Source organism: Crotalus tigris, unplaced genomic scaffold, assembly GCF_016545835.1.
Source record: "Crotalus tigris isolate CLP2741 ecotype Arizona unplaced genomic scaffold, ASM1654583v1 scf7180000024383.4638030, whole genome shotgun sequence".
In the NCBI taxonomy this organism is placed as follows: Eukaryota; Metazoa; Chordata; class Lepidosauria; order Squamata; family Viperidae; genus Crotalus; species Crotalus tigris.
The window spans coordinates 229100-253276 of NW_024100553.1; the positions used below are offsets into that span (position 1 = coordinate 229100).

The 24177-nt window shown below is 37.8% G+C and overlaps 1 protein-coding gene across 31 annotated transcripts in view; it reads right to left on the bottom strand.

The window, feature by feature from the left end:
* The window catches only part of MAGI1 (membrane associated guanylate kinase, WW and PDZ domain containing 1), a 510767-nt gene that overhangs the window by 67260 nt on the left and 419330 nt on the right, over positions 1 to 24177 (bottom strand). For all 31 annotated transcript variants that reach the window (XR_005554903.1, XM_039328720.1, XM_039328711.1 and 28 more), the window contains 3 exons: positions 23215 to 23307; positions 20137 to 20322; positions 17287 to 17907 (listed from right to left, as the gene is read on the bottom strand). Coding sequence is in view for 30 of the 31 variants with exons in the window: in XM_039328720.1 (XP_039184654.1) it covers positions 17287 to 17907; positions 20137 to 20322; positions 23215 to 23307 (900 nt within the window). In the remaining variant the exon portion in view is untranslated. The remainder of the gene's footprint in view (positions 1 to 17286; positions 17908 to 20136; positions 20323 to 23214; positions 23308 to 24177) is intronic.

The window sequence follows — 24177 nt, forward strand, 5'->3', positions numbered from 1 at the left end:
CTGATTTCCTCTGGTCAGCTCACTTCCCTTGCAAACTGAGGTTATCAGAAAATAGCTAGGATAGCCACCTTAGCTTTATGGTGATGTCTGGGCCATAGCTTGTTTTTCCACAAGCCACCTTAGATATGTAAATCAGTCTAAACCTCTGGCTCCAATAATACTTATAAACAAAAAAAAAACAATAATACAAATATATATTTTTTCATTGGGGTGAGTCTATGGTTATTTCCACTTACTGAAGCAGAGGGGTGGAAGTGGCTGGACAATGGGCATCTGAATGCTTACTTCAAATAATAAACCAGATTTCTCAGTCATTCTGAGTTAGCGTTCTTGGATGAAAAGCTGGAAAAGTACATTTCCATGGAGCAGGCACAGGAAATGATAATAACATGAAGTACTGAGCATTTACCAATAGAGATTAAAATATTCAAAGCAGTTCATATTCATCTCAGTCATCTCTTAACTGGACTCTTGAGGGGGTCCTTTTCTCGCTAAGTTTTCTGTAGTTGACACAAAATGTTGGGTGCAGCTGAGTTCAGTATACACGTCTTACCTCTTCATAACATCCCATTCCACTCCACTTTGTGGGACCACAAAGATCAACGGGGAAGGAGGGAAAACACCCTGTGTTAACTTTTCATTTGTACTCCTAAGACAGTGGTTCTCAACCTGTGGGTCGGGACCCCATTTGGGGTCGAATGACCATTTCACGAGGGTCGCCAAACAAGGCTGTCCGCCATTTTTCCCCCCTTTTCTTCGGCCATGCCCCTGGCACCCGGTGATGTATAAGTGGTTGGGGGTCACCACAATACGGGGAACTGTATTATGGGGTCGCAGCATTAGAAAGGTTGAGAACCACTGTCCTTAGAGAACCCTTTTGCCTTATAGTCTCACATTCTGTCCGAAGTATCTGAATTTTTTTTTTCATTTTTCATTTAGGCTTTCTAATAAAAAATCAACAAGGCTTCCTTCAATACTTCAATAATCCTCAATATTCAAGAGTGAAGAGCAAGCAGATTTAAAGAAAAAACAAAAACTCAATGAACTCTCAGTTTATGGAGGAAATATGACTGACCAACCAGCCCACAAATTAGTAAACCTTAGTCCAATGAATGACTCAATCTGGATTGTAACATCAGATGTAGTAGAACATCCCTATATAGCAACTTAGGTTTGGTAAGAAATCTGCATGCCAGCTTCCTTGGTTATCAAATTCCCATTAAGTAGTTTAATTCCCATTAGCCTAGAGCTGCTATCTCCAGTCTTGTACTTCTGGATATTGGACCAGAAACAAGAACACTCAAGCTAACACATGAATGACAACCTTTGCCAGGGGATGGTCTGGAGCAATACTTTTCATCAGCATTTCCCACACAGAAATATTTTGTATTCACCTTGAAGAACAGACACGTAAGAAGAATTGCACAAGCTCTGTGCATACTGAAAATCCACATAGAAACCAGATAATAGGCACCATTGCACACATATCCCCAACCCCACCCCATTTCTCTATCTTATTAGATTTAACAGGATCTTCCATCTGGTCATGGCAGCTATCATGACTTGGAAAAGAAACTCCACGATGTAAGAACTAATCTGGCACTAAGCCACAATTGCAATATGACTTTTCACCTTATTTCATTTATTGAACCAAATGAGAAATTAAAACCTTAATATGCTTTGGGCTATATGATGAGTTTTCATCGAGCCAAGGAAACAAGATATTACAATTTCCTAGAATATTTCAAAGAGCCTAGAGATGAACAAAATGGTAGATTTGTTTTGATTTATAAGAACGGCCACTAAAACTGTGCCATTTCAGTCCATGCTTGTGGCAACCTCAGTCTCTTGGAAACAAAAAGACAGGAATTGGATAGCCACTTCAATATGACCCAGCAGTGTGTTGCAGCCCTCCCAAAAAGCCAATGCAGTCCTAGACTGCATTAACAGAGGGATAGAACCAAGATCATGTAAAGTGTTAGTACCACTTTACCTTGGTAAGACCACATTTGGAATATTGCATCCAGTTTGGGTCACAATGTAAAAAAGATGTTGAGACTCTGGAAACTAGAGTGTAGAGCAACGAAGATGATTAGGAGACCAAAACATATGTAGAACGGTTGCAGGAATTGGGTATGTCTGTGTTCCAATGCCATAAGGAAGAGGGCGGGTTAACCTATTCTCCAAAGAGGGGGTCAACCTATTCTCTGAAAGCAGGACAAGAAGCAATGGATGGAAACTAATCAAGGAAAGAACCAACCTAGAACTAAGGAGAAAAAATTCTGACAGTGAGAACAATTAACCAGTAGAAGAGCTTGCCTTCAGAAGCTGTGGGTGCTCCATCACTGGAGGCTTTTAAGACGAGATTGGACAGCCATTTGTCTGGAATGGTATGAAGTCTCCTGCTTGAGCAGGGGTTGGACTAGAAGAGCTCCAAGGTCCCTTTCAACTCTGTTATTCTGTTAAATCACTTCATTTATATGCTTACTACCCTTCCTGTGTCAGAAGAAACAGCTGGGAAGCACCAGCTATGCTTCCAACCAAACTGCCGCTTATTCCCTGCTATTGGTCCTGGATTAGGATTTTAGGATTATTTTTGTTGCTGGCCGGAGTGCACTTGGAGCAAAAAGATAATACATCCAGGGAGATCTAGATGCATGGTGATCTTAATTAATAAATTAATCATTCATTAACTTTAAAAGACTCTTATACTGCTGACTTCATTGGTTCTGGCAGCAGGATGGTAAATTATGTTGCAACATCAAGTCTTTAGACAGATATTAATTTAACACTAGAGGGATTGCTCTATTATCTTTCATCAAAGTTAGATAGACCTGAGTAACAAAAAGGTCCAGTAGAAAAAGAAGATAAAAGGGATACTGCTGTATACATTAAAAAACACACCGAATAAGCACATTTAGTAGGGAGGGAGGAAGAAGTTTAATAGAACTAGCATAAGAAACTAACATTTCTGTCATAGGTGTTCCATCTAAATATGGAATACTGTCCTCTGCTGGATATAAACAATATTTTTAATGCAGGAATCGAAGTCCATCACAAAAGCAAAGGCTGCAGGGGCTATTTAGAGGCTGTATACACCCATTATGTTCCTCATATACATAAAATGTCACTTTTCAATTAGTGCTATATATGAGGTCAATCTAAAACAATGAAAATACATATACTAAACTAATTATCAGAAACATCTGAAGCAAAGGATTCTGTTTAAAATTCAGCATTCGTTAAAGTTTGCTTTACACAGTTTGCTGGGAGGAAATGATAATCCTTAATTATTAAGGATTTTTTTTTAAAAAAAATCACTGTATTGTAATTTGGAATTATTCCTGATGTTTGCAATATTATGAATAACTATCAATAGTGGAATTTCTTGTGGTAGTAATATTTTCTTTTTGCCTAGCATTTGCGCAAGCTATTAAAATGGAACTATTTATTCTCTTTTCAAAGAGTTGGCTTACCTTCGTGAATCATACTGGCAGCACCTAAAACACCTTAGGGCAGGAACTAATCAAATAAACATCCATAACTAATGTGCCCGTAGACACTTTCATTGGAAGTTGCCAGGCTCCCTATACCAAATGACTCTTTTACACCTTTCAAACATTATTTTAATCGTAAAGAAGGGAAGTGGCACATTGCAAAGTAAATGTCAGCCTTCAGTGACATCTATTTCCAAGAATGTCTCTTGAGTTCCAAATATAGCTCACCTGGGCAAATCACAGAAAGCTGCTGAGATTCTTCACATTTTGAGACAGGGCCCATTCTCTCTCTGGGTCCCTCTCAAGTTGTATAGCTTGCCCTAAAGGCAAAAGGGGCTGCTTCCTTTGTGATATTAGGTTTAATAAAACTTATTTAATAAATTTTCTGACAGTTAGCACAATTAACCAGTGGAACAACCTGCCTCGAGAAGCGGTGAATGCTCCAACACTGGACATTTTTAAGAAGAGACTGGACAGCCATTTGCCTGAAACGGTAAAGGGTTTCCTGCCTGAGCAGGGGGTTGGACTAGATGACCTCCAAGGTCCCTTCCAACTTTATTATTATTATTTATTGCAGAAGGCCAATATAGATCACGCGGGGTGGAAAATGCAAAGCTAGGAAAGAGTGTTGCTTTGGATGTATAGAATAACTGTATTACAGCCTTTATTACATTGTTTCAAGTGTTGGTTAATTGAATGTAATATACAGATCATTTAAGAGTCATCTCTAACTCAGGAAGGATAAAGTTTCATAAATGAACAATCAAGAGTTCTTGAAAACTAGAGATGATGAATAACTACAGCCTAGTGCTCTGTCTGCAAATATACCTTATACATTCAAAATCTACCCGGAACAATCCTGGAGAAGGGTTGAATGTTCATTGCATTTCTGAAGATATAAACTATTTACTTTTATCAGGCTTAACTTTGTAAAATCTTAGTTTTGTAAGAGGTCCCCATCTCAAGCTCTGAAGTTATAATAATCAGAATAGAGCCGGAAGGGACCTTGGAGATCTCCTAGTCCAAACCTTGCTTAAGCAGGAGACCCTATAGCAGGCGTTTTCAAACGTGGTTCTTTTATGATTTGTGGACTTCAACTCCCAGAATTCCTCAGCCAGTGTGCCTGGCTGAGGAATTCTGGGAGTTGAAGTCCATAAGTCATTAAAGGGCCAAGTTTGAAGACCCCTGTCCTATAGTATTCAGGACAAATGGCTGTCTCTTCTTGAAAACCTCCAGTGTCAGAACACCCACAGCTTCTGGAGGAGGAAGGAATTTCACTGATTGTTTTCACTCTCAAGGTTGGTTCTCTCTTTAATGATCTTCGATCCATTACTTCTTATCTTGACCTCAGGTGCTTTGGGTAATAGGTTGATTTCTTCTTCTCTGTGACAGCCTCTCAAGTATTGGAAGATGGCTACCATACTGCTCCTAGTCCTTCTCTTCATTACACTAGACATACTTAGTTTCATCAGTTGTTCATCGTATGGTTTAGCCTGCAGACCCCTTATTATCATTGTTGATCTTCTCTGCACCCTTTTTAGGATCTCAGCATCTTTTTTGTGTCGTGGTGACCAGAATTGGATGCAGTATTCCAAGCATGGTCTCATCAGTGCAATACAAAGTGGTACTATCATTTCACGTGATCTTGAAACAATCCCTTTATTGATGTAACCTAGGACTGCATTAGCTTTTTTGCAGCTGCAGCACTGTTGGCACAATTCTGGTAAAGTGGTGCTTTGTAGATGGGGATATCCTTAATGCCTGCCATTTTGTAGATGGGAAAGCCTCTTGAGCAATCATTTGCAAAAAATGTGCATCCCTTGTTTTAAGCATTTCAAAAAGTCCTCAGTTAACCATTGGGTTTGATGATTTTTTGTTTGCTTAGAGACCCACAGTTGTGGAATCAATATAGAAATCTAGCAATTTCAATTTGATTCTGTGTCTTGGAAACCTCAGCTTCGTAATGGCTGCTTCCTGGATCTTCTCTTGAGACCCAGTTATATTAGAATCCCCAAATGCCCTGCCCACCCTTTCTAGGGTTTTGGAATAAGGAACAATTTTATTTTGTGAAAGATAAGCTTCACCCTTACTGTAAACAAACGGACATCTGAAACAGCAATCAAACTTTTTCGCACAAAGGTGAACAGGCACATTACTGGGTAAATACACATCTATTTATAGGGCTTCTAAAAGGAAAAGAAGAAGCTCTTAATTATTTACACTAATGAGCAATAATGTTCTTTTTTGGATAAAGCAGGGGGATACTAAACTAACTCTGCAGAAAATTTTGCCAGCAAAATCATATTAAAGACTCATTTAAAAGTTGGCTTGAAAAACAAAGAGAAAAAAAAGTCTTGATGTGTTGCTACTTCAACAAAATTACGGTACTTGTTTATGAAATAAACTTAAATATATATAATTTATGAAAAACAGCATTGGCATGAGTGTACACATCAAGAAAATCTTTGAATTTCATTTTTCGTGCACGAAAATCAACATTAATTCTTGTTAAATTCTGAGACAAAAACACTGAAGTGTTCGTCTTGCCTGTAGACCTATGTATGATATTCTCTGACATATAACCTTCAAGGTCTGGTTTCATAAAAGTTCAGTTTATCCCATCTCACATCTTGCACTCAGAATATCCTTGTCTCAAAACATTTAATTTTAATTAAATTCAATTTAGCTATTATGAATAAAACCTTTGATATATTTATAATACATTAATTTGATCAATCTTTTTAAAAGGCTAAGAAATTTCACAAAACATTATAGAATGGAAAATTTTATATTACATGCTATATTCAGAAATTTCATCTATACTTGCTGTCAACTTATTCACTGGGGATCTCTGAGTTCTCATATAACAGAGGAAGAAAATAAATGCTGCCAAGTCACTCTAACTGAGCTATGATACCAGTTACAAATATTGGGAATGGTATTAATACAACCCTGAAGCTGAAACTCAAATACTTTGGCCACCAAATGAGAAAAGAGGACTTACTGGGGAAAAACCCTGATGTTGGGAAAGATTGAAGGCCAAAGGGGAGGGGGGATGGCAGAGGATGAGATGGTTAGATAGTGTCATTGATGCAATGACCATAAATTTGGGCAAACTCTGGGAGACCGGGGAGGATGGGGGGCCCTGGTGTGCTGTGTTCCATGGGTCACAAAGAGTCGGACGTGACTTAGTGACTGAACAACAACAAATTAACGCCACCAAGTACAACAACTTTATACATTGTACTAGATCAGGGGTGTCAAACTGCCAGCCTGCGGGCCGGACATGTCACGTGGAAGCCGCACCCACCCCATTGCCGGCCTGATACGTTGCACGATGTCATGAAACATCACAAGTTTGACCTGTCTGTACTAGATCATAATTTGCTTAACTGCACTGTTGATTAAGTCACAACTGAATGAATTTACATTGTCTTAAATCACAAATAAGAATTTAGTTAGAGTCACAGATCATTCTGAGTCAAACTTAAACAAACCACATTACTATTTAGTGTGTATGGAAATCTAGACTAAATCTATTAATATTGACTGCTCTTCTTTCCATCAAAAGTAGAAAAAGAACTATGCAGTAGATATAGAGTGATGATAATGAACAGCTAATTAACAGTTCCTGGAATTCAAAGACAGAGCATTTGAGAACGACTCATGAAATTTGATGAGGTTTATATATTTTCAAAAACAAGGACTTATAGGACATGAAAAAAATGGGGGGGGGAAATAACCAATAGGTCTAGGGACTCCTATTCCATTAATGAGTCAAGGCAATCAATTAAAGAAGCCAATTCCTTTTAGAATATTCTAGGCACATAGTTCATCCTATTCATGTTGAATTTTGTAGCTTTCAAAGAGGCTGCTTAATCAATTGCCCAGCTACAAACTTTATTTTAACCAAATACTGGCATTTCAACCTTTCAAAATTATATATAGAAGCCACTTGTGACAAACATGACATCGCAATCTGCTTTCAGCAAGGCAGAGTAAAATACTGTTTGTCTCTCTTAGCTGAGACAACCTAATACCTGCTTGATTTACTGGTGTGTAAGTCATAACTGGGAAAATATCTCACCTCTTGTTAAAACGTGCCTTGTTTAATGCACAATATAAGGTTCTGCTGTGCCACCTTGTGTTATATTATATCACATCTAATAAAAAACACCAGCAAAAGCTAGAGTCTGTAGGATTATTCAAAATCACACAGTTTTTATATTTAAAAACTCATCCTAGGTCAACATCTCTGGTAGCAGAGTTTCACACTCATAGTGATGATAATTAAAACCTCATTATTCAGAGCCCAAAGGAGAGAGAAACTAAAAAAAAAAATCCAGCAACTTAAAAGGCCACTGGGTAGATTTATTGTACCATAATTCTTAGTAGACTGAGTTTTATCAGGTATATCTGTAGAAGTCAACTCTACTTTACGAAAGCTTAAGCCACAATAAATTTGTGATAGCCTTTAAGCTGTTCCAAGAATCCATGTGTTTTTTACTGCAATGGCTGGATCAGGCTACCCCTTGGAAATTTGCCCTAGATTTAAAGTTTTCAAGTCTTGGGTATTGTTAGTTTCAGATCATTTTTCCTTCTTCCTGCAGCTCAAAGGGACCAGCTGATCAATTTCTGAGAAGATAAGCCTTTTTTATTTTCAATTATTTTTAACCACCATCATAGTCACCTAGCAGCTGCATCCCTGAATTTTCCACACATTTGCACTACAACATCACTATGGGAATGCAATCGAACACATTTCAATCACATCCCCTACAACTTGCAATTATTTTTCCATTACAATTACATGAACTGCCTATCTGCTTAATTTTCTACAACTGCTTCTGGGTATTCTATGCAACTTTAAATTGTGCAAGTTTTGGAAGACACGTGCTGCTTGATATATTAAAATGTGTACACAAATAAAAAAGTTCCCAATGCTATCCAGAGTGCTTTTATCTGAATATTAAATGACTCAAATATGTAAGTGGCTTTGTTAAGTATTGATAATATTTACATCTGTCTCATTTGAGGAAGGATGCATTAATACACTTAGATAAAGTAAGTACTTAAGTAAGTACTTAAGGTTTGCACTGATCTTAACCTATCACCCGGTACATTACAAATAATGAATAATCAGTGTTGTCAATTCTGATAATGCCAATCATCTATCACATGGGATAACACTCTGTTCAGTTATCTATACCATGTTTTACCCTGTGGAATTGATTAACAAATGAGAAGTACTGTTAGAGTTGAGAGAGGGTTCCTTAGGGATTGGTGAAATGCTATGAGATGCAGGCCTAGTGACTCTTTGATAGTAAGGATTAGGAACATTTTCAAAGACATACAGGCAGGAAAACCAAGTGACTGGGATCTTTAAATATTACGAAACCTAATCAAGTATTTTAATTTAAGAAGTGGCCTACATGTACATCTTATCATGTACATGCAGAAAATTTAAAGGTGAGCTTCAATATTCTATTTTGCATTCTGAAAAGACTGGGATTGTGTGCGATGGAGAAGAGAAGACCATTTTGAGAAGACATACATATAGTCATGATGTCAGTGGACATAGTTTGCTTTCCAGAAGACGCCAGCCTAGGGACAGAAAGGATCGTTCTCATTCTGTAAGTAATCAGAGGGCAATCCTTGACATTAGTACATATATATTTCCGTACATTCTTAAAAAAAAATGTTATTTTCTATAAATTTACCTATTAGATGAATCTATATATTAGTTTAATTATGACTGTATAGTTCAGCTGAGATATAGGTACAGGAAAAAAAAAGAATAACTATAGACATTCACTGTCTCAAAGGAGTTTGACTGAATAAACAATACAAGTTTGGTGGTTGATTATTTGAGACATGAAATCGACCTGTGATGTGCCAAACTTGGGGGGGGGGAGTACTTGGGGTCAGTATTTGGTTGGATACTTTTAGCTACATTAACTGCAAGTAAAAGTCACAATAAGGGGTGATTAGTTTTTAGCAGGGTTTTTTGTCATAGAAAGCCCAGAACAAGAGTTCTGGCACCTTTTTGGGATGGAACCTTATAGGGTAGGAAATACGGGTTGTATAACATGTGTTTTTTTTTTTTTTACAAAAAAAGCATTGTTTTTTAGATTACTTGTAAGAACTAAGACCCATACCTCTAAGGCTAACTTCTATAACTCAGTAACTTCTGAAGATTTTCAAACGTGTATTGCTTATTTCAGGTCCTCCCAAAATATTTCTATGGTGTTCATATCCAGACATTGACTTGGAAGTTCTAAAACAGATTCTTCTTCATCATCCACTCTCTTGTAGATATATCTGCATTCTTGGGTTCATTGTCTTGCTATCTGACCCACTTGCACTTGACAAGACAGATGGCTTAATATTTTCCTGCAGAATTCTCTCATACAAAGCAAAAATAATCTTTCCTTCAATGATGGCAAATTGCCCAGATTTTGAGATAGCAAAGCATACTTGAAACATAATGCTCTGCCTCCATGCTTCACAGACGGTGTGAGAGTCTAATTGTGGATGGCAATGTTTGGTGTTCATCAAACATAACTGTAGCCATATAGTCTGAAAATATATCCACAGAATGTACCTCCAGAATGCTAGAGGGTAATCTGGAAAATGTTTTGGCAAATCTGAGAAAAGCATGAATGTTTTTCTTAGTAAGCAATTGCTTCCACCTCATTTAATGAAACACATTTTTATCCAGGTATTTTGTTTATGGTAGAGTCATGAACATGAGAGTTTAACCAGAGAGCGGTGTCTTAAAGATCCTTGAATGTTTTTTATTGCAACTTCCTGGATGATTTTATGCTGCAGTTCTAGAGTGGTTTTGGCAGGACAATCACTCGTAAGGAGATTCATAGGAGCCCAAATTTTCTCCATTTCAAATCTATGCCTCTGACTGTGAGTCAACTGAGACCCAGTTCTTCATATTTGCAATGAATCCTCCAGGCTCCCACTTCACTTTTTCAATTCATCAGGACATTTAACTAAATGGTAACTTCCTGCTATTCTGACCTAGTTTGTGGATAATAAAGCCATGGTTAAGATTTGCTTCCAAATCTTGCCTCATTTGGAAGTAATGAATTACCGCTTCCCAATTTTGACAGGAACATTCCTGCCTTCTTCATTTGATTGTAATAATGGAAAAACAAACTAGAAGCTGAGGGGCTAGGCATCAGCTTGGCTTATTAAACTAAGATTCAATGCACTAAATATTGACAATTACTTTAAAAAGTTTCAGTCAGTCTCAGTTAATAATCTATTAATAGTTAATAGATTAAATATAGAAATATTCTAATATGCCAATAGCGATAAAAATAACATGCTAAAAATATATAAAGTCATTATATTATATTTACTGGAACCAACTTCCAGTGAGGTAGTGAGTTAATTATCAGTAACTGAGTTTAAACATGCTTAGGATAAACACATGCCTATAATCCAACTAAAATTAAATTAAATAAATAACAAATAATTAAAAATGATACAAAAAAAACTCAAATGGCAGACTCGATGAACCACTGGGTCTTTTTTGCCATCAGTTTTCTGTTTCTATGTTTTATTTGGAAAAAAATATAAGCACAGTCAGATGGGTAGATTCAAGTATATGAAAGCATCTATTGCCATTTCCACAAAGAAAGAGAAATGAAGAATATGAATTTCTGCTCTTGTAAGGATCCTTTTTTCGTCTTGTTTTGAGTTCAGAAGCAGCAGCAAGGGTAGTTAGAAAAAAATCCAAACTATTCATACATTGTGATATATTGTGTAGCTATTCCAGAATTAAATTAAATTCCGTTGACTGTATTTGAAATAACAATGTGACTTAATAACTACAATCACACATTCTGCTGGTATTATCATAGTATAGCTGATAAATGTAGGTAACCGATTAATATAAAATAGCATTGTTACACTCGGCTTAAGACCACAACTGAGCCCAAAATTTCTGTTGCTAATTGAGACATTTGTTAAGTGAGTTTGGCCCCATTTTATGACCTTTGTTGCCACCGTTGTTAAGTGAACCATTGCAGTAGTTCAGTTAACAACACGGTTGTTAAGTGAATCTGGCTTCCCCATTGACTTTGCTGGTCGGAAGATCGCAAAAAGGGGATCATGTGACTCTGAGATACGGCAACCGTCATAAATATGAGCTAGTTGGCAAGAGTCCACATTTTAATCACATGACCATGGTGTGAAAAATGGTCATAAGTCACCTTTTTCAGTGCTGCTGTAACTTCGAATGGTCACTAAACGAACTATTGTTAAGTCGAGGACTACCAGTAATTAGTTTACACTATTGTGCCTATTGTACTTTGTGTAGTGACGCCCTTTGAAAATGATGAAGGCCATGGATCTTACACAACAGTGCAGGCACCTATCTTAAGTATATAATAAAATTTCCTACAGAAACTTAGAAATTGACCCTGTCAGAACTGACAAGTTTATTTTACTGGTTAGTGGAGTGGACTAGTACACCTGAGACTGCACTAAAGGAGTTTTCAGAAGGTGAATTTACAAAAGAAACTTCTTTGTACCGTTTTCTCCTTCATTCATTTTCTTCTTGTTCCTCACTGTGGTAAGCGGTGGTAAGAATCTGTCGGCCCCAGTGATCTAATTACAGGGAATCAAGATTCCAATGGTGGCTGCATTGTCGTAAATATTTTACAGGCTATGCTTTCCCTGGATATGCGTCTCGAATTTTAAAAGACAGGCATAATTGTGAAGAGGTGCCAGTGGCTTGGAAGCTGGCTGAGCTTGTCACATCTACTACGCGTACATTTCTGATATTTTTCAGCCTGATTTGTAATCATGGCCGAAGAATCTTTGACGCATATTTGAACAGAAGCTTTGTGCTATGTTGAGCTTGACCGGGTAGAAATGGCATGTCAATAAAATCAAGACCTAAGAACAGGGATGGGCAACTATAGCAGTTTACAACCGGTGGACTTCAACTCCCAGAATTCTTGAGTCAGCCATGCTGGCTTAGGAATTCTGGGAGTTAAAGTCCATAGGTCATAAAAGGTGTCATAGTTGCCCACCCCTGCCTGAGAGTGAAGTATTTTCCCAGATGCCGTTTCCAAATGGACATCAGAAGGAGAGGTAGCCCAAACGTGTGTAAGAGTTTGATTATAAACCAAGAGCCAGAAATCCCTCCCAGAGGAAGCTCAACAAAAATGAGAAATTGTGTATCACATGAACTTTTGGTCCTGGCAGCACAACCGAGGAAAGAACAGGGGAGAAGTGAAGTGAAAAAGAACAGAGTTGTGTAGAAGGATTAGTTTTCACAAGTGACGCTCTTCTCACTGACAGAATGGGGGCGATGTCTGTCAAAATTTCCTTTCCAAAACATCTACTGAAAAAATACTGGAGCATTACGGTTGTATCTTATTTACATAAAACAAATGGCTCTGGAAAATTCAAGGATGCCCTTAAAACTTTTGTGTGTCCTGTTAATGTACTTGTAAAAAACACTCATTCTTTTCTATACCTGGAGCTGCAACCACAATTGGGACTAGAATTTATAACAACAACAACAACAAAGTTGGAAGGGACCTTGGAGGTCATCTAGTCCAACCCCCTGCTCAGGCAGGAAACCCTATACCATTTCAGACAAATGGCTGTCCAGTCTCTTCTTAAAAACTTCCAATGTTGGAGAATTCACCCCTTCTGGAGGCAGGTTGTTCCACTGATTAATTGTTCTAACTGTCAGGAAGTTTCTCCTTAGTTCTAGGTTGCTTCTCTCCTTGATTAGTTTCCATCCATTGCTTCTTGTCCTGCCCTCAGGCGCTTTGGAGAACAGCTTGACTCCCTCTTCTTTGTGACAGCCCATGAGATATTGGAACACTGCTATCATGTCCCCCCTTGTCCTTCTCTTCGTTAAATTAGACATACCCAATTCCAGCAACCGTTCCTTATATCTTTTAGCCTCCAGTCCCCTAATCATCTTTGTTGCTCTTCTCTGCACTCTTTCTAGAGTCTCAACATCTTTTTTACATCGTGGTGACCAAAACTGGATGCAGTATTCCAAGCAATTTAAGCAAAACAGTTGTTAAGTGGGTTTTGCCCAATTTTATGACCTTTCTTGCTGCAGCCATTAAGCAAATCCCATGCTTGTTAAAGTGAAGCACACAGTTTTTAAGCAAATCTGGCTTGCCCCATTGATTTTGCTTGCCAAAAGCTGGCTGGGAAAGTCACAAATGAGGATCACATGATCTAGGGACCACTGCAACTATCACTTATACATGTCAGTTGCCCAGCACCTGAAGTTTGATCACATGATGTGGAAGACACTGCAATGGACAGATATGTGAACCTAGTTGTAACTCTTTTCTTCAGTGCTGTTGTAACCAAATGGTCATAATTCAGTGCCATCTGAAAAGCAATTGGTTCGGATGGCATGGAAACATTATAGTGCTCTAAATCAGAGATCCCTGGGCCCCCAATCCCCAGTCTATGGACCAGCACTGCCAGAAACCGGGCCAGACAAACAAGCCAAGCCCCATCCACAAGATGCAAGCAGCACACAAAACCTCGTCCCCTCTCTCCATGGAACCGGTCCCTGGTGCTCAAAGTGGGGGCCGCTGCTCTAAGAGCCGAGGTGGCGCAGCAGTTAGAGTGCAGTACTGCAGGCCACTTTAGCTGACTGTGTTCAGCAGGTCAGCGGTTCAAATCTCACCGGCTCAAGGTTGACTCAGCCTTCCATCCTTCCGGGGTAGGTAAAATGAGGACCCAGATTGTTGGGGGCAATGTAAATATATATATACATTGCTTACTGGTGTACACCGCTTAGAGAGTGCTTGCACTTAAAGCGGTATATAAGTCTCATAAATAAATAAATAAATAAATAAATAAATAAATCATACCCTGCATATTTTTTTCCTCTAGCCAAGGTTAAGCTGTCTTGTCTGTCTGTCTGTCTGCCTAATAACAACAACAAGCAAACAGGCAACTTTAGCTAGTCATGTCTGCCATAATGTAAGTTTTCCATTTTTGTTGGAACTATCAAATTAGGGGATCTTCATCTCTTGTTCTTCATGTATCCTTTTTTTTTAAGTGCTCTCAAAAATAATATAGAAAGCTAAAACGGGACAGCTGAGTACTAATGGATTTTAAAGATGGCAGCTTCAACATCTCTTCCAATGTCTAGGGTAAGATTCTTACTATGCAACAGAATACTAAACTCCTCGAGCTATTCAAGAGCAACAATAGAGATTCGACAATGTTTAAGTAGAATGTGATAACCTTTAGCATAATCTATGACACTGAAATGAGAAATCCCACTATGCAGATGGAAACAATGAATTGCATAGCTACACATACACAGGAAGTGAAAGTCAGAGATAAAGAAATGATCAGCATTTCCAATGATCTGCTTGTTATTGTGGTGCTGCAGATAAGAGAAGGTGATGGAGAGATGTCCTAAAGAGAGGTGGAAGTCAATTTTAAGAGCTTTGGGTGATTACACATACCAAGGGCTTGATGAATTATCAATACGGGTGAACAGAAACTGAGAAGTTTTTATTACAAAGTCACTAGAACAGAAGGTGACTAACACCCTGGGGGAGTTTTCAGTCTAAAGGCTACACTTTCTGCTCTGCCTGGAAGCTCAGGAGGAATGACCAGAGATATTATGTGAAAATTGGCAGTTATCTTCAGATCCGTGTTTTACTTTGAAGAATAAGATTAAGAAGATAAAATGCACGTATTATAATTTGCACTGGCAAAATTTTATCTGATTTTGTTTGTCAACCTCTCCACATGGAAAAATTGATCCAGCATCTGGAGGGATTCGGAGATTTCAAAGGATGAAATAAGTGCAATTAGATTCTGCGAGGTTTAAGGCACCATTTGACCCATTAGTCTCTAATCCAAGAAATGCTTCTGAAATATCAGCCCTACCTATCCTGAGGTTGGGGACTGCAGCCACAAATACACTGCTAGATGTAAGAGTTGACCAGAATGAGGCTGAGGTAGGGGTGAAATATGTCATCAGTAATGAGTCCCTTCAGGCTCACAAGAGGTCTAAGTCCAGCCCACCTTGGATTCCTTTCTATTCTTAACTCCCGCTAATTTTCTTTGACCGTTACTAGTTCAGGTTCTAGAAGAGAGCTTCAGCTTACAATAAATCTTTATTATAACTGCCTGGATCTCCTGATTTCCCTGGTGCTTGACACTAAATGACTAGATGCACATCCCACAATCAGAATACCCACCTTAACTAAAGAAACTAGACAAACAGTATAACCAATGTGGGGATATGCACGTTCTTTCCGAGCCCATCTTGTGCAGACTAGGCGCTGTGGTATCCATAGGTACCTTGTGCTTGTGAATCGTCCTCTGATAACCCATCAGAGTCAATATGCACATCATAAGTTATCCAAAATTGCTTTTAGGCTGCATATTGGTCCCTTCACTTTCTTGGAAAATTAAAATAATAAAACAAGATAACTTGGAACATTGTAGTACAAATATTCTGGTAGATTCAAGCTAGAGAAGAGGCAAACCCACTCTGTTTGTCTTTTGATGAATAAATAATCTATAGTGGCCACATCCATCCTAGCAGCCATTTTGCAAATCAACACCTCCCTCAATGTTATCGTATGGTAAGGTCTCACAATCACAGAAATAACCAATTGAATCCATAGGCCCAAAATATTGTCTGTTTTTAATTCTAAAGCAATTGGGATGTATTCTGTGAAAAAAGATAGATGGAGTCCAAAGATGAATGGCTCTTCCTTTATACATCAAGGCAATGGAGAACATGGAGAAACAAACATGTATTTAAGTACCAAGAATTAAGTGAATTTTATGTAGTAATAGGAAGGTGAGCCTAACAACTAAAGCAAGGTGATAGCAAATCCCTTCTTACAATTCTGTAATAAAATAGTCAATTGAAATGTACTAAAAAAAATGGACAGAAATGAGATACATTATGAATCAGCTGACTTCGACAAGTTCAAAGTTTTCATGAAAAATGGCTATTTTTAACATTTCAGTAAGCAAACAAGCCAACTCCCATCTAATCATATTCAGGTCAAGAAAGTTTAAATGCCATCTATGCCTGTAACATAGCCATCAATTTCTAAATACAGATAGTCCTCAACTTATGAACACAACTGAGCCCCAAATTTATGTTGTTAAGTGAGACATTGGTTGAATTTTGCCCCATTTTGTGACCTTTCTTGCCACAGTTGTTAAGTGAAGTTACTAGCACGGTTGTTAAGTGAATCTGCTTCCCCATTGATTTTGCTTGTCAGAAGTTTGCAAAAGCCGATCACGTGACCCCATGACATGTCAACTGTCATAAATATGAACCAGTTGCCAAGAATCTAAATTTTTGATCACATGACCATGGCAATGTTGCAATGGTTTTGTAAGTGTGAAAAAGATCATCAGTCACATTTTTCACTGCTGTTGTAACTTTGTATGATCATTAAATGAAATGTTGTAAGTCGAGAACTACCTGTAGTGTTTATATATCTGAAAAAAATTGATACCATGGGCAAACCTTCTAATGCATTTATGTTCTCTCTCTGTGTGTGAGAAGGATACAAATAAACAAATAAATAAATAAAGGCAAATACCAGGACCAACTCAAAATAAGATTACACTATATTTTGTTATTTCACAATGCTGTTTAAAAATATTTAAATTAAAAGCCAGCAGCTATAATTATTTTTAGTCAATTTAAACTAGTCATGTGTATTTAGACACCAATGTTTTAAGTAGAGTACTTTGGTCTTAAATTTAAAAAATAAAAATTGGGACCTACCTCCTCGCTGTACCAGCAGTGTCACCTCACTTCCTTTAGGACATTCAATCAGCATATCCACAACTTGGTTGTGAGTTAGATTCTGCACATTCTTTTTGTTGACTTCAACTATAAGGTCCCCTTCTTTTAGGCCTCGGCATCTTGGGCTGTCAACAATTTGCTTCACTCTCTGTCCCCCACCTCCAGGACTATCTGCTATAGTGAAGCCAAAGCCCATTGGCCCTTTAATTATATGTACAGTTATGAGTTCAGGTTGCGTTGCTATAGAAGAAGCCAAAGAGACAGTGTCATTGGGGTAGCCGTGGGATCCATTGGAAGAAACCTCAGTGGGACTGCTAGGTCTCTGCTCTTTCGTCCCATTGACCTTCCCTGTTTTACTGCCATGGCTTGCCGGAGAGTCGTAGCTTTCTTGCCCGTTTACAATTATTGGTTCTTTATCCAAGATGGCCACAGATGTCACCAGGCTTGTGTTGGGATCATCTGGGTCAAAAGGCAGAGGATAGCCTCGGCACAGTTCTAGGTCCACGCTGGCTCCAATAGGAATTGACTGGAAGATTTTGACCACTTGGGCGTGGGTGTGGCCCAGTACACATGTGTCATTCACGCTGACAATAACATCTCCTACAGAACAGATGGTTGAAACTCTGTTAGTTTATACATACAAGCTTCTTGTTTCATTCAGTGCATAGCAAAAGTAAAGAGGTGGAACAATAGTGAAAACCAGTGGCAGTTTTATCAAATATATATTACTGAAAATATTTGGGAACCCAACGTCCAGAGTTAGAAACCTTTGATGATCATATATATTTCTTTAAATGCATTGATCAAGGAAATGGATCCAGGGAGTTCATTTATCTTGGCATCACATAATCCAAAATGCTATGTAACAGAGACAAAGAATGATTTTAGCTCATCAAAATGCATATTTGAATATTATAATAATTTTTCTTTTTGTGAAACTAAAATTTATATGGCCATTTTTTCACCACAACAAATTCAGAGACTATGAAAAAAGGAGGCAATGAATCCAAAGTAAAATATTAAATCTATTAAAACTTTAATATTTATATTAATATTTAATATATTTTTTAAAAAATTCAGAGGTTACCTTACATAGCTAAACTCATGAGCTTCTGGTGACAAAATACTGGATTTGGATCTGTGTTTAATGCTAGGGGTGATACTGTAGAATTCAATGTTTTGTGTGCATATTTCTATTCACAGCATTTTGGGGATATTTGTTGTAACTTCAAATGTTCACTAAATGAATGGCTGTAATTTAGTCAAAGACTACCTCTACTTTTCTTAAGATTCTAAAATTCCCCAGGAAGGAAGTGGGAACAATAATAGAATGCCATATAAACTGGAAGAAACATTGTTATAGTAGTAAATATATTCCAACATGGAAATATTCCTAGAGTAATATAAATTTCATTCTTCAATGAGAATAAACTAACTTGCTGATAAACACTTTTTAAAAAAGCAGAATTTATTATGATGACTGAAAAAGACTGCACTGGTTTCAGCAGACAGCGTCATGACTAGGGAATTCTTGCTTTTAGTTGTTTTAAAACATTTCAAAAATATTTTTTTGATTGATTGTGTTACAGTTCAGTTCACTTGGGAAGAAACATTTTGATGTTTTTATTTCTGAAAAAGAAATTGCTTACATAAAACTCTTTTGCCTATATAAAATGAGGTTTTAAGCAGATATGGGATTATCCTTCAGTGCCCTGGAAATCTATTGTTTGCATTTTTAAGCTCTAATGTTTTGTCTCTTCAAAAGGTTTGTTAAGTGCAGCAGTACTATATTGTGTGTCTTCAATTATCAGTCACACAGGGGAGGACTTTGCTCTGAATTCTGTCTACAAAAATGGCAGAACATTTTGGCTTTGACGTAGCACATGTTTCAAGGTACACTCTACCTTTTCGATTTAATTCTCTGCTATTAAGACATTCCGCAGATTGTAATATTTTGCTTCTAAATTGTAATAGCTTGATTTGGCAGTATAACCTGTTTATAGTGCTATATACAGACAATATATAGACACATTATATAAAGACGCCATAACCTGCTTGACATTCTAACCATTATCTTTTCTTTAAAATAAAATAAAATAACACTTTTGGCCAAAATAGAATAATTGAGCTTTAGATTCTGGTAGATTAATAAGTTTTCTCTAGCATTGCATTAGTTAAAGGGACTCTTGATTGAATATTTCATTATTTTCATTATATTTACAAGAGAATTAGGTGTACAGAGGTTATGGGACTGCTCTTCTTTTTATTTATTTTCTTTTTCTTTTTTAAAGTGCTTTTGAGTCAACCTTGATTCCTGGTGATTGCCTAAACAAGTCCCTGAAGTTTCCTTGACCAGATTTCAGAAGTAGCTTGCAGTTGTCCCCTTCCTAGGGCTGAAAAAGGTGACTGGCCCAAGCTGGCTTTGTGCCTAAGGTGGGACTAGAATTCCCGGCCTCCCGGTTTCTAACTTAGTACCTTAGCCACTATACCAAACTGGCTCTGTCTCTGCTCTTTATTTCATTTAGTTTCCATCAATGATAACTGCCATTGAGCTGACATGAAATTTTATAGGAGGCAAGGCAATTTTTTTTAAAAAAAAACAAGGAACTCACATCTTCCAAAATAGTTGGCAAAATGCACTGTAAACAGTACGGAAAAAAACTGTGGAATGGAACTCCTAGTTTTATCCCAAGGAATGTGTTATTTCCCTTCCTTTGCTTTGAGACAGAAATTAACTAACTAACATGATTTAAATGTAGGTGACTACCCTACTTTCCCATGGCTAATCCCCCATTAAAGCAGAGAAACCTCTCGTGTCTGACAGGCTACCTGTTTCCATCTTGCCATCCAGTGCTGCAGGCCCATCAAGCACCAAACTCTTTATCTGTAGAAATTCATCTGGTTCATCCCCGCCGACCACAGTGAAACCAAAGCCTCTGCTGCTTTTCCTCAGTTTGGTGTGAATGAACTTCCCTTTCAGTTCAGATGGGTTCCGGGTAAAAAATGGTTTCCCTGCTGTGAAAATTTCAGAAGTTTATAAGTCAAGAGAAAAAAAATCCACTAATTTCTCTACAGTATCCTTCTCTTCTCTAATATTCTGCCCGTAGCGCAATAAATTAACTCCCCTTTCGTATTCATTAACACAAAAGAGGCAAGTGGTCTTGTCCTACGGAGAAGAATTGAAACCGAAAACTTATGAAAGAGGAATAAATGAAAGTAGACCGAGAGTAAGATTGAGAACGTTATAGTTGGATGGAGTTGACGAGATCTTCAGAAAGCAAGAAGTGAGGAGTTAAAGAACAGAAAGCATCTACAATGTGATGTATAAATAGGGCAAAAAAAGGTTTGCTTGCAAGGCTGCAATAGTATGAATGGACTTGCTATTAAGTAGATTTAGTTGTGTTTCCATTTCCTTTTCTTTTTATCGTATACCTTTAATTTCTTATTATTTCTTACTCCTTGGTTATGCTCTACAGCAGGGGTCTTCAAATTTGGTCCTTTTATGACTTGTGGACTTCAACTCCCAGAATTCCGCAGCCAGCATGCCTGGCTGAGGAATTCTGGGAGTTGAAGTTCACAAGTCATAAAAGGGCCAAGTTTGAAGATCCCTGCTCTACAGAGTGCTGTTGACACTGAAAGATATGTATATACATATGACAATTTGTTAATTCTACATAATACCAATTAAAATAAAAAAAATATTGCAGGGGTATACTGCATTATTTTTGTATGCATTAATTCCTTGTTGTATTTCTGATACACTGCCACTGCACTTAAAGCCCAGTTTTTATCAGCTGAAATCAAAAGGTCAGGTACAAGTTTAACTAGACCTATGAATGGTTCATACATGCTGAGACTATGATTCAGCCTCTTTGTCAAAACAGTGGATGTATTTGAGAGTAGTAAGCTTTTCTCCAGGTTTCTGTTGGAGTAAAGCCCTTCAAAATAGCTGCAAAGCTTTTGAAATTATATATTCTGGCTTTTCTAATTAATGGGCAATTATATAGCATGCATTAAGTTTTAGAGGAACAACAATTAAAAGGCAGAATTTTCTACATTAATGGACTGCCTTCTTTTCGATTGGTCACTATACAAGAAAATCTCTCCAAATGTATATATTTTCATAGTTTCAAAGGAACTCAGAAGGAGTTCCATGGCTTCTCTTAAGTTATTCAGTCACAAGCATGATTGAAATAAAACAAATAATAAAGCGTAGCAGGTCTTGATTTGTATATAGGTACACATTAAGTGAACAGGGACAGAAAAAAAAAACCTAAGTTGTTTATTCCCAAATATTCTAAGACAGGGGGTCCCCAACCCCCAGTTGATGGACCGGTACCGGGCCACAGCATGCCAGCATCCGGGCCGCGTAAACAAGCAAAGCCCCATATGTGGGATACAGGCAGCACACAAAACCATGCATTGTATGGTCCGTGGAAAAAAACTTTCTCCACGGAACTGGTCCCTGATGCCCAAAAGATTGGGGACCTTTGTTCTAAGGCAGAACATCTTCAACACTTTCTTTTTATATTAATCCAAAGCAGTAATAATGTACTTCTTCAAAAGATAAATCTGTTCACAAAGTTTAAATCAGATCAATGATCTGTTTGTGTCTCTGACTGCATCTAGACTTTAAGTAAGGGGTATGGTAATAATGCCCATAACTACTCCCCAGATAGAGTCTCTTGCCATCCAGCATCTGAATTCCCATCCTTTAGTCATCATCACTTCTTGTTGCATGTTATTAATAACTTACTGTATATACAATAACAGTGAGCTTCTATACTGCTAATACATCTTGGTTCATATCTAGCTGCAGATGCCCAATATTCTCCAATTCTCCCTTTCCTGTTACAGTTTGGCACCCCCAAACTTGTTGAAAAGGGTAGACTTCTAAGTGCAGCTTTTCAAGAGTACAGAATATTTCAGAGAGAGTGCAAAGCTTCTTGTCTTAATGACTTCCAAACCTTGAATCTGAGAATTTCCTTGCTACTCTGAACATCTCAAAAGATGAGCAGCTAAGAATGTAATGTTGTGGAAAGTAATATTCTTCTCAGCATAGAGGGCAACATCAGAGTTAAAACTAAAAAAAAACCCCGTATTAGTACATTGTTCTGAATATCTGCCTGAAATCTGGGAAGAATTTAAGACACATTGTCCAGTTTAGTTTAGATAGATTGGAGGGGAGAGATTAGATGTGACAATAGTGTATAATCTTATACAATTATATTATAGAACATATGATATTTTCTATTCCTGTTATTCTAGGCTTTAATTTATCAGAAAGTTACTTCCTAGGATGAATAATAGGAATTAATAATATTAAATTAAGCACAACAGGTAGTCTTTGACTTACAACTACAATTGTTTGTTGCTAAGTGAGACAATTATTAAGTGAGTTTTCTCCTTTTCTCCTTATGACCTCTCTTGCCACAGTTAAGTGAATCACTGCAGTTGTTAAGTTAGTAACACAGCTGTTAAGTGATTTGGGCTTCCTCATTGACTTTGCTTGTCAGAAAGTTGCATGTTATGATCACATAACCCGAGGATACTGTAACCGTCATAAATACAGGTCAGGTGCCAAACATTTGAATTTTAATCAGTTGATCACTGGGATGCTGCAATGTTTGTACACATAAGTCACTTTTTTTCAGCGCTGCTGTAACTTTGAATGGTCAATAAATGAACTTTTGTAAGTAGAGGACTACATGTATGTTCTTATTTGAAGATGGTGATAGTGGTTGTGATAACCCCAGAAGCATCTGCCAGTGAGGACACCAAACAATTTTGGAGGGAGGTGTAAAGTGGGGATGAACGTTCTTGAAGGTCCTATGATCTGTTTTAGATAGCTAATGCTCTTCTCTGACACTTAAAAAAACAACTTTCATTACACTTATAGCAATTTACCTTGTACTGGAACATCTCTAACTGTCTCCTGGTTAGTGGGAATATGGTTTGGAAGAGAAGGAGGAGCAAGGGGAGGATTATCTTCAGTCCATTCTGGAAAAAAAAAAGAGAGAAAAAGAAAAACAGAATTTTAAACTGTTTTAACCATTAAAACACATTCTATAATCCAAAGGGCATTAACATACAGACTAGAACATTCAGAGCATATTTGTTTTTGAAGTGTATCGTCTGGAACAGGAAGCGCTATTGGAATATTATATATAGCAGCAGTCCCCAACATTTTGGGCACCAGCGGCAGGTTCCGTGGAGAGGGGTTTTTTGTGGACCGGAGGGGGCGTGGTTTCGTGTGCTGCCTGCATCCTGTGGATGGGGCTTTGCTTGTTTGTGCAGCCTGGTTTCTGGCATGCTGGTGCTGGTCCATGGGCCAAGGATTGGGAGACTCCTAACATATAGCATCCAGCCCCACAATGAACCACTTGGGTTTTGTACATTGTTAATGCAAGATCATTGGATCTCTTCCTTTGACTTCCCTCAGAAGACTTGTCACAACTGATTTTATGGATGTCTCTCAAAGTCTTCTCAAGAACAAGAGTAGCAAACAGCGATCCATCATCTCAACTAAATGCAGACCAAGCATAGACAACAACATTAACCAAGCAGAAGCTGGAAACCTGAGTGGGAGACCAACCAGTGGGTGGAATGTATTGGTCACCATGAACTGCATCATTACCTATCACTACAGAGGTAGACAAGATCTTCCTGGACACGCGATAGAGGGGGTGTCTATGGGTGTGAATTTGGATAGGATTTCTTATAAGGAACTACTTAGATTGGTAGGGAATGATTGGCAATTAAAACCGTTAGTTGAGTTAAAGCAAGAAAATATTGTACAATCTTGGTTTCAGTATAATCAATTGTTGGCTAGGTGGAAGTTAGATCAAAAGGTTGGTATTACTTCAATGG